The 15790-nt window shown below is 45.2% G+C and overlaps 1 protein-coding gene across 2 annotated transcripts in view; it reads left to right on the forward strand.

Moving 5' to 3' along the window:
• Nucleotides 1-15790, forward strand: part of G2E3 (G2/M-phase specific E3 ubiquitin protein ligase) — a 245406-nt gene that overhangs the window by 102378 nt on the left and 127238 nt on the right. For both annotated transcript variants that reach the window (XM_069209054.1, XM_069209055.1), the window contains one exon: nt 13599-13758. In XM_069209054.1, the coding sequence (XP_069065155.1) occupies nt 13599-13758 (160 nt within the window). The remainder of the gene's footprint in view (nt 1-13598; nt 13759-15790) is intronic.

A 15790-nucleotide genomic window follows, 5' to 3' on the forward strand; every position in this document is an offset into this window, starting at 1 on the left:
AAACCCTGTGGAGTTTACAAAATGTGCATGACAACCGTTTGTGTCTACTGCCACCTGCTGCGACGTGAAATTGAGGTGTGAAATGTAACATTTTGGACCCACTGATCGAGCTGATTTTCAGTTGCAATAATGTAATTTTGCCACTTGTAGAATTTAGCAGGGGGCAAGAATCCTGGGCACATTCAAACCCTTTATTTTTGCAAAGCCTAAACATGTTTGTACAGTTTCATTTAAAAAATATAATTTGAACAGGTATCAGGTGTGCTCTTTAAAAAAAAAAAAAAAAAAAAAAAAAAGCTTTGTTTCCCTAACACTTCAAGTAAGTCTACTTAAGCCAATATTCATAATCTTAGATAGCCAACATGGAAACAAAGGAATCACAGTAAATCAATTTTGTATCCGTTAATAAAACAGAGTGCATTTCCATCATTGGCAATTTAAAACAATACAACGCAGCATTTTTAACATCCAGCCCATAAAAATGTTAACTTTTCAGAATGTTTTTGAGCTCCCAATTGGCGGAGTTGGACAATGTTCTCATTGTGTGTAATTAAAAATAGTCTTTGGGGTACTTGCTCTGTGGATGTAATGATGTCCATAATAATTATAGCAGAACATATCTCCATAAATTTCTTTTGATGAACATCTTCACTTTCAAATACAGTAAAATCTTCTAATTCAGATAACATAGAATCAACTGTTTTTACATCCCAATCAGAAAACTCCAGGTGTTTTTTACATCATTCCATGAAAGTTTAAATACATATGAAATTTGAATAACCTCCGTCGGGCATTATATATCAAAAGGTACTTTATCCCAAACAATCATTAGGAATTGGTATAGCTAAAATGTTCACTAGGGACAAGTCTCTACAAACCTTACAGAAGGTAAAATATGACTTTAGGACCCCATCCACCAGTTCAACTGTAGAGCGTTCAGGAAGGTAATGACCATGTCATTAGTAAGAGAGACAATGGCAAACACAATCCAAAGAAGGAAGGCAAGTGCAGTTAATAAGAACCACATATAGTTCAGTGAAAGAATGAATTATTTTGAAGATAATTTATCAGCTCACGTGCTCTTGTCAGTCTTGTTGCAGAAGAGGCAGATGAGTTGGTGAGTCATTGATGCCTGCAAACTATCCAGAAGCAGTTCGGGAAATACTGGAGCAGTGTTTCGAAGGGGAGAACTGGCAGAAGTCTCCCCTGGTGGTTCATAGTAGATTAGTCCATCTGTTTGGGTTGAATGTAAGTAGAATTACTCAATATTGTTGACATTACTTGTCGCACAAGAAGTTAATAGAAATAATGAAAGATCATTTTTCACCCTCCCCAAGCTCAGAGGTATCGGCGTTGCTGCTCAAACCTGTAGAGGAGCATCCTGCTCTGTAGTGAGTCCACTAGGTCTGCTGTGCAGGATTCACCAATAGGGTGTAGCTTGAAATTGTCGATGGAGACAAAGGGATTTTCTTTTGACCGAGGCAGCGGTGGTAGATCTAGTACCGTATATTCCCAGGACTGGAAGGGGTGCACGATAAGGACCAAACTCCTTTTCAAAAGCAATCTTTTTCACACACTAGATCCCCAACTTTTGGAATCTAGCCGGTTGGTGTTATTGGTACATTCCCTATTCCCAAGGAGGGGGCACTGAAACTCTTGTAAGTCCTGCAAGACAGTGCCATGTTCATTTATGTCAATAGGTGCATCTGCCGCCTCTGCTCGAGGACCATCAAGATCTAGAACATACACTTGTGTTCCAAAAAGGGATTCATACCCTCCCGGGGACCTTCTGGTCAGATTAAGTGCTCTCTAGATGCCGTACAGGTGATTAAGACAACTTTGAACCACGCCTAATACTCGGACTGTTAAGGATTGCTTTAAATACCGGTTTCTTTGCTCCACTAGATAATACGGAGACGAATAATACAGTTGCACCCCTAACAAAGCCATGGTGTCCTTGAATTCCCTTGAGGCAAAAGTAGGGCCCTAGTCTGAGTGGAAAGTCAAAACTGCATATGTGCCAATAAAGACTTGCAAATCTTTAATAACAGTTTGATCGTCAGCAGATCGTTTTGGCCATATCCATAGAAATCTGAAGCATTGATTTATTTGTATGCATCATTAGGTGTCAAGGGACCACAGTGGTCCAGGTACACACATTGTAGAGGTTTGTTGGAAATTAGGAGGGGTGTCTGCAGTGGGTGTTTGATGGTGGACCCTTTTATTTGCTGACAGATGTCACCACAAAGGACGTACTGCTTGGTCTGTTTGTATAGACCTGCACACCACAAGCGTGCTTGTAACAGAAATAGTAGCCCCACACAAGTATGGGCAGAAGTAACTCCCTTGTGCGCCGCTTTAATCAATTCATGTCTTTGATCTTGGTTGGGATCACACGATCACCCACCCCTGGTATTGCTGCTACAGCAGTATTGAGGCTAGGTATGCGGTAGGAATATTTAGCAGGATATGCCTTTGGCATGGACTTGCCTTCAGCTGAAGCTTTCACAGCAGCCAGTGTTTCATCATCCAGCCTCGTCCGTTTAGTTATTGTAGCAACAGAAGCGTAGCTACTGCTGATTTGGCTGCTTCATCAGCCAAGGTATTGTCAGTAACGTGTCCCAGTGTATGAACTACATGGAAATTGGGTAGTGTTTCTTTCAGATCTGCTACTTTCCTCCGCAGTAATTTGTTTTCAATGCCTTCTGAATCTCTGAACCCTTTCTGGCCCCAGTAATGCAGATATTCATTGAAGGACTGGAGACAGTAATATAAATAATTTGATTAATGTTAACTGTCCTGGATCCATGTGTTCCAGTGCCAACCACAGAGCCTTGAGCTCTGCTAATGGTGCAGTCCAGTCCTTTAAGGTCTGTGTGTAAGTGTGTTGTGGATGGAATTCACCACCCTTCATGTAGCCACTCGCGACCGCACAAGCAGCGTAGTATTGATGTTTAGTGCCTACTGCAGGTTGGGCTGAGCCATCAGTGTGGATAATTGTTTGATATGGTTCATTAGGCGATGTGTTTGCTGGAACTGGTTATTCAAGTTCAGATTGTAAGAATTCTTTAGTTTGTAATTTTGGGTCAAAAACAGTCAACATCAGTGGCCGTCAGACATTATTGCCCATTGAATCCAACGTGGATGAGGTGCCTTAGCATTAGGAACACTGGATTTGGTACAGCCTCAAGGGCTGGGATTGGAGATACAACAATGATGCATTTCCCCTAGGCCAGATGTCTCTTTAATGACAGTCAACTGAACAGCATTCAGAATGTTTTCTGTAGGAGCAAAGCGTGGTTCAGCTGTGGAGTACTGTGATTTGTATGCAGTAGGGACAGTATCACCCTCATTGAACGTTACATAGGTGAAACCAATGGCACCAGCAATTACTCTGACTTGGACACTCATTATGAGTCTGGCGGTTTGAAGAGTTCAGCGGTTTGGCCCAAGTCAAACTGTCAATATTCTGCCCGTCCTGCTGCTTTTCTGCGGCATGCCGGTGAGCTCCTCTGACCCAGTGGACGCTGTAATACCGCTAGCGGTATTACGACGTGGAAGACTGCCAGCATTTTTTCTGGCGGTCTTGCATCCCAGTGACAGGAATCTGCATTTCTCTCTCCAGGATAGACCCCCCCCCGTGCTCCCCCACACTCACATCGTTCACCCCATTCACACTAACAGTTACCCAAACACTGTAGGCACGCATTTACTCCCCCAGCGCATGTATACATTCACACCCCACTCCGCCTCCAGCGCATGCATACATTCACTTCCCTTCCACCTGCACAACATACTCACTCACCCGCTCTCCCCATCCACTGACACATGCACCTGCTCTCCCTGTTCGCTCACACACACCCCTGTCCACACTCTCACCCTCCTCCCTGTCCACTTAACATACACATATACACACACACACTCACCCCTTCCATCCGCTCAATCGCACTCACACATCCCTCCCATCCACACACTCACCCCCCTTCATCCCGTCCACAATCACTGACACGCAGACATACACACACAACCCCCCCCTCGCCGTCCCACCTGTTCTCTAGCTGTGTGAGGATTTACTTCACAGGTGCTCTAGCTTCATACTTTATTGGATATTGGGGTTGAGGATGGGGTTTGGAATCTAACTGGTATTGTATGGTAAGGAGAATCTTTATCCCACTGTACATGGTTGCTATATAACACGGGTGCCTGCGCCTTTGCCCAATCAATTGCAAAAAGAACAGGGTCAAGACTGATTTGCATATGGTTGGGTCCAAACTGGGGTTGCATAATGAGCAAAAGATTTGATGGATTAAACCCAGGTCTGTGACTGGGGTGAATGTTTGATTTGTTCCGCATTCCGTCCATCATTTGTGTTTGTTTGCTTTTGTCACCATTGGGGTGCGAGAAAGAGGCTTCAAATACCTCTTCCTCATATGGGAGATTACAGACAAATTCTGGTGGCCAGTCTTTTTTTGGACAGCAAAATTTAAATGGTGGTAACGCGATCCCAAAAGATAGCGTCTTTTGTGCACTCAATGTCTCCTGACTGTATTTTCACCTATCGGTGTGGAGACGCGCACGTCCTCAGTCTCGACTTGTAAAAAGTCATCAGTTGCTTTCGTTTCCAGATGCTTCTGAAGATTGCGGCAAACTATTGTGACCTCCATCGTACTACCTAGCAGGGCCAGTGCCCACATTCTGCTCTTCAGCAAAGCTCTCATCCTGAGGTCTCATGGGGAAAGACTGCTTCCAGTGCATTTATTTTTTGAGCTAATCAAAACGTAATTTCTTGTTTGACGGGTACCTTAACTGTCATCAAATGTACAGTTGCAGGGTTAATGACTGCATGATGTTGCGCTGGGGCAGCTTGTGCAGAGTTTTGTATTTAATGTTTGCATTACAAACTGTACTAAGCATCTATATATCGCTGTAAGTTCAACATATAGGCGGCAAACCTCAGCTACAGCCAAGGTGGCTGCATCAGGATCTGGTGTGTATGTGGCCAATAAAGGCCGTCATGGCTCAGGCGAGTTAACAGAACGTGTAGTGTTGTGTGTGGTAAGGTGCCATCAAGCCAGTTATTATGGTCTTGAAAGGAAAGAGGAATCTCTAGATATGCATAAGCTCGGTATTGTGCAGGTATGTTAGCAGGAGTATAATGATGAAAGGTATGTGTTTCCATCGACTGCTGGAAAAGTGACCCAAAAAAAAAAAAAAAAATCGGTTCTGTAGGCTGGATGGCCTCAACAAATGTTAGTGGACCCCCTTGGACTATGAGGCCATCAGCTAGCAAATGAGTGTGAGAAAGTAGCCTCTTTCTAGCCTTGTTACCCCCACTTTTGGCCTGTTTGTGAGTGTATGTCAGGGTGTTTTCACTGTCTCACTGGGATCCTGCTAGCCAGGGCCCAGTGCTCATAGTGAAAACCCTATGTTTTCAGTATGTTTATGTGTCACTGGGACCCTGCTAGTCAGGGCCCCAGTGCTCATAAGTTTGTGGCCTATATGTATGTGTTCCCTGTGTGGTGCCTAACTGTCTCACTGAGGCTCTGCTAATCAGAACCTCAGTGGTTATGCTCTCTCATTTCTTTCAAATTGTCACTAACAGGCTAGTGACCAATTTTACCAATTTACATTGGTTTACTGGAACACCCTTATAATTCCCTAGTATATGGTACTGAGGTAACCAGGGTATTGGGGTTCCAGGAGATCCATATGGGCTGCAGCATTTCTTTTGCCACCCATAGGGAGCTCTGACAATTCTTACACAGGCCTGCCACTGCAGCCTGAGTGAAATAGCATCCACGTTATTTCACAGCCATTTTACACTGCACTTAAGTAACTTATAAGTCACCTATATGTTTAACCTTTACCTGGTAAAGGTTGGGTGCTAAGTTACTTAGTGTGAGGGCACCGGGGACACCATTACACGCGTGCACTACCTATAGGTCACTACCTATATGTAGCTTCACAATGGTAACTCCGAATATGGCCATGTAACATGTCTATGATCATGGAATTGCCCCCTCTATGCCATCCTGGCATAGTTGGCACAATCCCATGATCCCACAGGTCTGTAGCTCAGACCTGGGTACTGCCAAACTGCCTTTCCCGGGGTTTCACTGCAGCTGCTGCTGCCAACCCCTCAGACAGGTTTCTGCCCTCCTGCGGTCCAGCCAGGCTTGGCCCAGGATGGCAGAACAAAGGACTTCCTCTGAGAGAGGGTGTTACACCCTCTCCCTTTGGAAAATGGTGTGAAGGCAGGGGAGGAGTAGCCTCCCCCAGCCTCTGGAAATGCTTTCATGGGCACACATGGTGCCCATTTCTGCATAAGCCAGTCTACACCGGTTCAGGGTCCCCTCAGCCCTGCTGACCGCGCTGAAAGCCCGCAAAACTGCAACAAAGTAGCAAAGACGACTACTGCAACTATGTAACGCTGATCCAGCCGCTTTCTCGACTGCTTTCCTGTTGGTGCATGCTGTGGGGGTAGTCTGCCTCCTCTCTGCACTAGAAGCTCCGAAGAAATCTCCCGTGGGTCGACGGAATCGTCCCCCTGCAACCGCAGGCACCAAAGAACTGCATCGCCGGTACCCTGGGTCTCCTCTCAGCACGACGAGCGAGGTCCCTTGAATCCAGCAACTCTGTCCAAGTGACTCCCACAGTCCAGTGACTCTTCAGTCCAAGTTTGGTGGAGGTAAGTCCTTGCCTCCCCACGCCAGACTGCATTGCTGGGAACCGCGACTTTTGCAGCTACTCCGGCCACTTTCGGCGGAAATCCTTTGTGCACAGCCAAGCCTGGGTCCACGGCACTCCAACCTGCATTGCACGACTTCCTAAGTTGTCCTCCGGCGACGTGGAACTCCTTTGTGCGACTTATGGTGAGCACCGTTTCACTCCACTTCGTAGTGCCTGTTCCGGCACTTCTGCGGGTGCTGCCTGATTCTGAGAGGGCTCCGTGTCTTGCTTGACGCCCCCTCTGTCCCCAGACGCAATTGGCGACATCCTGGTCCCTCCTGGGCCACAGCAGCATCCAAAAACCCTAACTGCACGATTTGCAGCTAGCAAGGCTTGTTGGCGGTCTTTCTTCAGGAAAACACTTCTGCACGACTCTCCACAGCGTGAGGGATCCGTCCTCCAAAGGGGAAGTTCCTAGCCCTTGTCGTTCCTGCAGAATCTTCAGCTTCTACTGTCCAGTAGCAGCTTCTTTGCACCCACAGCTGGCATTTCCTGGGCATCTGCCCATCTCCGACTTGCTTGTGACTTCTGGACTTGGTCCCTTTGTTCCACAGGTACCCTCGTTTGGAAATCCATCGTTGTTGCATTGCTGATTTGTGACTTTCCTGCAGAATTCCCCATCACGACTTCTATGTCCTTTGGGGATCTTTAGTGCACTTTGCACTCACTTTTCAGGGTCTTGGGGTGGGCTATTTTTCTAACCCTAACTGTTTTGTTACAGTCCCAGCAACCCTCTACAAGGTCACATAGGTTTGGGGTCCATTCGTGGTTCGCATTCCACTTTTGGAGTATATGGTTTGTTTTGGTATTGTGTACATATATCTTGTGTATATTTGCTATCCTCATACTGAGGGTACTCACTGAGATACTTTTGGCATATTGTCATAAAAATAAAGTACCTTTATTTTTAGTATATCTGTGTATTGTTTTTTCTTATGATATTGTGCATATGACACTAGTGGTACTGTAGGAGCTTCACTCGTCTCCTAGTTCAGCCTAAGCTGCTCTGCTAAGTTACCATTATCTATCAGCCTAAGCTGCTAGACATCCTATACACTAATAAGGGATAACTGGGCCTGGTGCAAGGTGTAAGCACCCCTTGGTACTCACTACAAGCCAGTCCAGCCTCCTACAATGAGCCATAAGGAAAAGGTTGCATGTTTACTGCAATTGCTACCCATTGTGGGTTCGCCATGGTGGGTATACCGGTTCAGAGAAAATGACACCAAAATGGGGATTGATCCTTTTAAGGTTCAAGATTGAACAACCTACAACATTGGATAGATACTACCTACTTAGCTGAGGATGAAAATCTGCAATACCACAGTTGTCTCCAAATGTAGTATTAAGGTGCCTTAAGCACGTAGTGAGACGGATACTCAGGAGGATCTGAAAATTAGTGCCTAACCAAACACTGGCAGCGCCACGGCGCGTGGGCTTTTATTATCCTAATGAGGCTGCTGGATTTGGGCAGCAGTGTAGAAAAGTACTCTTTTATGCATGATTTCCCCCACTTTTTGCCTGCTTTCAGTGTGTTTTTGACTGTGTTCACTGGGATCCTGCCAACCAGCCCCCCAGTGACTGAGCTCTTCCTCTAAATTTAGTTGTTCGTGACTTTGTACACCCCACCACACTGTAGGTCACCCCTATTGCAGGCCCTCCTACCCCAAAGGGCATGGTGCATGTGCCTATGTGTGAGGGCACCCCTGTATGAGCAGAGGTGCCCCAACAAACTCCTGCCCTATTTTCCTGGACTTCGTGAGTACGGGGAAGCAATTATATAGGTCACTACCTATGTCCAGCAACATAATGGTAACTCCAAACGTAGGCATGTTTGGTATCAAACGTGTTGGAATCATACCCCAATACTGTTGCCAGTATTGTTTGTATGAGTCCATGCACTCTCGGGGGGGGGGGGGGGTGAATCGTGGTAGATCAGCTCTCATCCAGTTCTCTGTTACATTAGTCTCACACATGCAAAGACAGAGGCAGGAAATGTTCAATAAGGTTTATTAAATCAGCTACGTCTTGGATAAAATGGCATGAATTGCAGTAATGAGTGAAATATTCTAGAAGCAAAATGGTGACAAGAAAAGTGAAACACAGTCCCACCATACTCACTGTTCACAGTATGTGATTCCTAACTAAGCTATGTTAGAGCCCAGCATAAGCCCTAATCTGCCCTTCAGGATTCCGCCCTGGGAGGACATTATCCCCCATACCGGAGTGTGCCTGTTGTCTATAGAGACACCATCACCAAGTAGGCCTGGGAACCGGTGGTCTCGGTAAGCAGCTGTAACGAAGTCAATTAGCATGCAGTTGTGGTTATCTCACTGGAACCTCCCTCTAGTGTGCCTCAGACAGGAATGAGGTTTTTATAATAAAACAGCTGATGTTCTGAGAATATCTCTACACAAAACTACGTGTTTCTGTGAATGATAGACGCTGTGTATTGGGCCAACAGTCCTATCTTGTTGCAGCCTTGAGGAAAGCACAGAGTGAGAGAAAGTCATGCTAAAAAACGGCGATGCTTTCCTAGGCAAAAGGACAAATAGATAAAGAAAATAAAACATCACCACAAATGTGGCCGATTCTAAACTAATAAAATTTAAGCAGAATAAAATGTTACTAGGCTAAAGGGTGCAGGTAGCAGGCCTAGTTGGAAACAAAACATGCCAGAGACATTAATAAAATGGGTATACAACAGATGAGCTCTAGTTTCGTGGGAATTGTAGTTCGCAAATTCTCCTGGAAGCCCAGCCCACCACCACAGCTCTTGGTCTTCTCATGCCGTCTGAGTACAGTAATGCTCTATTGGTTCCAAGAGCATCATGCAGCTACCAGGGGGTGAGCAGATTGATCTACCCAGCAGTATGCAATGAACGGCAGCACATTTTTAGCGCCTGGTAGTGTTCTAGCTCTTTAATAGAACTTGGTGTTCATTGCATGGAACATTGGCAAACTGCAGCCGGTCACTTGGTGATTGTGGAAATTAAAATGCTGATTAATCCGCCAGCAGAATATTTTAGTAATGTCTCCAATTTTGCCAGCAGAATTAAAAAATTCCACGCATGCCTTGAAATTAGCAATGCAGGTAGATGTTGCACCTCCAGACTAGTCACACCCCTAAGATGGGCTACCTGATGTGCTCCACTAAGGAAGGATTCCACCTTCCTGGTTTTGGTGGACCTAGAAACTCTGGGTCACGAAAATGCCCACTCCCCACAAGACGTGATATTCTAGGGGGTGTAGACACCCCATGGGTAAGTACCCATTTGCTTCTACCCTACACTGTCCTTAATGTCCCTAAATCCATTATTTAGGTATCCCCGACAACAGGAACTTAGATTTGTCTGACTACAAGAAGGACAAAGAAGAGTTGACCAGCACAAGAAATGTGTACTAGCTGTGAACTTTGGTGCCAAACTCTTCCTCCCTTTTCCTGTCCAGATGATTGTAAAGACGTGGCTCCTCCTGCAGCTGTGAAACCTCCCAAAGCCTTGGAACACTGCCAGAACTATGTCAACCAGCCAGCATCTCCCTCGGAGTGGAGTCACTTCCCTGCACTGGTAGGCATCAACTGCAACGTTCCAGCCCTTGTTTTGCTGAGCATTGAGTCCACTCAGTGAGCATCTCACCAGGAGGAGTATTTTGAGCGTCCAGGAGGTCAGCCTCATCAACCCATCCAGTCTTTGATGCTCAACCTGTGTGGAGCCATCTTGCAGCAATATCTGGGGTACCAGAGCCCTTACAGCTGCCAAGACCTGATAAGTGTCAAGCCTGGACACCAGCACAGACCTAGCGACATGGGATGTCAGCATCACGAAGGCCATCATTGAGAGTAGCCTTGTTCTGTTTTGTCCCCATCTCTAGGTCGATCTAAAGTGAGAGCCTCCAATGCATGTGACCTGACAAAAAACCTCTGCATCCGAGTCCCATGACCTGAGTTTGAGCCTTCCGACAGTGCACCCTTGCTCCACAGACCCTCAAGAGCTGAGCCCCCCCACCCCCAATTTGGGTTCTGCTTGACTGGTTCCCCAGTCCACAGTTGCAGCCTTTTTCTTACAGGTACTTCCCCCATTAACTTCAGCAAGTAGCGTTTGAGTGTACCACAGCTGGAAGCACCTCTGTACCCAGACACACTAGGACAGGTAAACTTGAACTGTTGATGCTTTCTAGGACCTTTGCCCCTACATACCTTAAGTCCAGAAGAACAGGCCTGTACATTGTTTGCAAGTGACCGTATGCAGTGTATGATTCACCCATCAGATAACTTTACGTTGTTCAAGGCTCATGCCTCAAATCGGACATCTCTATTTTATGTAGTTTCTTATAGAGTGCCTCTCGTTTAATGACTGTTCAACAAATGCTTAACACTAATCTCTGAGCCTAAATTCCTCGCCCACACAGCTACAAAATGAGCATATGGGATTATTTAAGTCCTGTAAGCCAACAAGGGTCGTCTGGAGTATCTGCATGGTGTACTCCTACATTGGTACAATACATAGCCAGCTTCCTACAGGGAGCCCACATGAAAACTGTGCTGATTCACGAGTCTGAACAGAGACAGGTAACTTATCAGTCTCCTACAACTGAAAGCTGTTCTCATGGCACTCGACCTTTCTCCCTTCTCTGTAAAAGGACATGACTGAGAAGGACCATACCACCATCATGGCTTATACCAACAAACTGGGAGAGACAAAACCAGTCTCTGCAGAAGCAAACCACGTGGCACTAGACCCGGACCAGAAGAATATCCTTGACAGCTGGATATCCCAGGGGTTCAGAACCAAAAAGCTTATTTCCTCAACAGACGTCACAAGGAAAACCACAAATGGGTGCTGAACTATGAAGTTGTAGACTGAACCAGAAATGGAGATTTGACATACAGGGCACCGGATCAGCACACATTGGGCAGTGCTCCGTTTGATCAAATGGTCAAACATTTGTCTGTGCCTTTCCTCCGAACCCACATAACAGTAATTAAAAATTGGAAGGTCAAGGACAAAGATGATCCTGTTGGCACCAGATAAGCTCAGAAAAAGGTGGCGGCTGGAGCTGCTACATCTGTCCCTGCTACAACATACAGATCAAATCTTTTGGCAAGACTTTCGACCCAGATTTGGCACCCGAGCCTTCAATCGTTGAATTTGGCTCTGCTCAGACAGTGATGCCATTTGAATTTACCACCTGGCTCATGGAGATACTAAGAGGCAAACTGCCCATCCACAGTATCCTGTTGTACATTAAAATGGGAACTGTTCTGCATTTGGTGCCCAAGCAAAGATCATAACCCCATTTCGTGCCAGATATATAACCTTTTCTTACCGACTACATCGGAATTACACGTCATCAATACAAGTTTTTTTGTTAACTGCCAAACAGCAGATATAACATCTCCACAGCGGTTGACTTTCTTTAATATTCCAATGATGAAAGTCTTTCCAAAAGCTCTTATGAGGGTTTTTCCAGAAGTGGAAAGACAGTCTCCTCTAACTGCTCAAGTTAGTGCCATCAAAACAGTTCACCATTTGAAGCCATGCATAGTTACTTTGCAGTATCTTTCATTGAAACCGCTTTTGTAATCGCAGTTAGATCTGTACATAGGGTTAGTAAATTGCAAGCCCATTAGCAGCAGAACCGTTTAGCATTTTTCATCCTGACAGGGTTGTCTTGAGGACTCACCCTTCTTTCTTACCTAAAGTGATATCAGATTTTCACATTGGACTGTTAAACTTTCTGCTTTCTTTCCAAATCCATTTAGGCAATCGGCGGACTCTTTCACTTTACATTAGAACAGTCTTGATGTTTTAACTAGATGAAACCATGGACATTAGCTCACAAATTATTTTGTTTTTCTATGGTCACATTAGAAAAAGGTCTGGTTACATTCAAACAAACCACTGCCAGATGGCTCGAAGCATGAGTGTTTTTGTTGTCTAATAGACCACTTCTAGGTAGACCCAAGGCCCATTCAACAAGAGCGAAAACTGCAAGCGCAGCGTTAGACATGTCCTTATTGCTGCCATCTGTAATGCTGCAACATGCAAATCAGTACATACCTTAACTAGACATTGTTGTCTAGAGCCAGATACTCAAGCAGAAGTAACTACATCTGTATTACAGATTTCTCTAGCATTTATCTTCTCTTGTATTGGATAGCTTGCTACTTTATTCAAGAGATCAATCTGTTCTGCCATGTTGTGCGGCAGCAGTCTGCAAAATATAAAGCCTAGAAATATGTTCTTTCTTGCAGATGTATTTCTACCAGTTGTTGGTGCTTTACTTTCAATGTCACTGACTTGTTTTCAAACAATGTATATTGAAGTAATTTGTTTTCCTTCTTTACTGTCTACGAAGTATTAATAAACTTTCCTTGTTGAGTTAATTGCATTCAACTGACTCCAAAATGACTTCCTAATTTATTTATATGGCATTTGCCCTAATCTGTTAGCTGCCAGTTTGTGTTCTTCCTTGTGTTGAAGTGTATTTTCTAATGCTGATTGGGCCATTTCGTCACCAACCACACACAGGTTTGAATCCCTTCTTCGCCAGTTTGTGAAACCAAAGGGTCTGCAAATAAATGATTATTGCAGCAGACTTAGGCAGCATACATCTGATCTGTATCATAAATGCTGGAACTAGTTGACCCACCATTAGACCCCAGTTAACTTTATAGACTTCTCACTCTCATTGGAGCATATATCCCCAAACATCCCATCCTGGAGGCTGCTTCTTTTAAGAGATGCTTGTCAGCAACTGTGCTGTTTGGGGTGGGTAATGAAAGGATTGTTGACCTATTTTATTTGGCATCCAACACTTGCAGTAGTCAAGAGCCATCAGTTGAGTATTTGTCTTGTGCCTTATAGGTCTTTCTGCCCTGAACATCGCCCATTTCAGAAGTGTGTACAAGACCGAGGTTCTTCCACCTGCACCATATGCCTGGAAATTGTACAGCATCACCCGTCTTACCACATCCTGCACAGCCCATGCTGCAAGACTGCCTGGTTCCACAGGGACTGCTTACAGGTGAGAGGTGCTGACCAGACTTGGCTGCAGTGGAATTAGAGCAAATAAAGTTACTGTAATCTTGCATGCTTCCTGTGGGGAAAGTTCTTTGAGTGAATATGGACAAAGGTCATGTCTTCTCCATATGTACTACTGGCCCTCTATAGTGTTGACACTTTCAGATTATCTGCAGGAGTTTCTCTGACCGGCTATGAAAGCAAGAGACATGGCATGTCTTTACTTCCCTCCAGGCTTTTTTTTTTTTTGGCAGAAAACACTGGGCCCATGTCACCCATGCACATTTGTCCAACAAGAGACCTAAGGTTGCAGGATGTGAAGCCTTGTGTAGGGTTTCTCGGTATTCTCTACAAACTTGCATAGATATTGTGGTCACCAACAGACGGTTTTTTTTTTGGTAAATGACCTTTTTCTAAAGGTGGGGTTTTGTCTGTTGGATAGTGAAGTGAGACACCCATGTCCAAATGCAGGATGTTCTGCTGGTGAGTTCAGAGTGCCATGTGCCTCCCACAAGACTAGGACTTGAAATTCATGGGGCTAGAAAGACTATGCCTAGATTTGAGCAAGAATGATCAAATAAATGCAAACATTTTAACTTTGCCAGGCTTTATTTAGGGACCCTATGGGAAACCACCTCTGAGTAGATTGATGGTGAATTTGTCACAGCCTGAATAAGGAATTGGTGTTGAAGCTTTAAAAAAAAGAAAAAAAAAGAAAGAGAACCTTGTCTACAGTGAGCTTCTACCTTACCTGTATATGCTGGCTACATACATCCGCACAGACGTAGCATATCTGAAGGTACACAGGTGTCAAAGCTGTAATGGAATAGTCTGTTTCTATTGATTCATTTTCAGTTGACAGATTTCAGCCCTCCCCCCCAGCCTGTGTTCCTTCCCATGTATTTTTACTTTTGAAAGGTGAGCAGGCTTTCCCAGGCACAGTGTGTTGTGCAAGTTTTCAGGAAGGATTAACATATTCTTGCTTTTTTTTTAGTATAGCCAGTTACTCCTTAAAGAGTGCAGTCTCATAGTCAAAAACAGGCCAGTTTACCAAAATACAGGACGTGGTGTTGGGGTCCTCACAACACATACATGTATCCCAATACTAGCAATACATCTGACTGCCAGGTATAATACATTAGTGACTCTGCTAGTTGGTGGGCTTCACTTTATATGGCACTTTGTAAGGGCAGTGTAAGGAAATGCCTCCTTGGCATGGTTGCCCCCTGACTTTTTGCCTTTGCTGATGCTATGTTTACAATTGAAAGTGTGCTGAGGCCTGCTAACCAGGCCCCAGCACCAGTGTTCTTTCCCTAACCTGTACTTTTGTATCCACAATTGGCAGACCCTGGCATCCAGATAAGTCCCTTGTAACTGGTACTTCTAGTACCAAGGGCCCTGATGCCAAGGAAGGTCTCTAAGGGCTGCAGCATGTCTTATGCCACCCTGGAGACCTCTCACTCAGCACAGACACACTGCTTGCCAGCTTGTGTGTGCTAGTGAGGACAAAACGAGTAAGTCGACATGGCACTCCCCTCAGGGTGCCATGCCAGCCTCTCACTGCCTATGCAGTATAGGTAAGACACCCCTCTAGCAGGCCTTACAGCCCTAAGGCAGGGTGCACTATACCATAGGTGAGGGTACCAGTGCATGAGCATGGTACCCCTACAGTGTCTAAATAAAACCTTAGACATTGTAAGTGCAGGGTAGCCATAAGAGTATATGGTCTGGGAGTCTGTCAAACACGAACTCCACAGCACCATAATGGCTACACTGAAAACTGGGAAGTTTGGTATCAAACTTCTCAGCACAATAAATGCACACTGATGCCAGTGTACATTTTATTGTAAAATACACCACAGAGGGCACCTTAGAGGTGCCCCCTGAAACTTAACCGACTGTCTGTGTAGGCTGACTAGTTCCAGCAGCCTGCCACACCAGAGACATGTTGCTGGCCCCATGGGGAGAGTGCCTTTGTCACTCTGAGGCCAGTAACAAAGCCTGCACTGGGTGGAGATGCTAACACCTCCCCCAGG

Source organism: Pleurodeles waltl, chromosome 9 (genome assembly GCF_031143425.1).
Source record: "Pleurodeles waltl isolate 20211129_DDA chromosome 9, aPleWal1.hap1.20221129, whole genome shotgun sequence".
Taxonomy (NCBI): Eukaryota; Metazoa; Chordata; class Amphibia; order Caudata; family Salamandridae; genus Pleurodeles; species Pleurodeles waltl.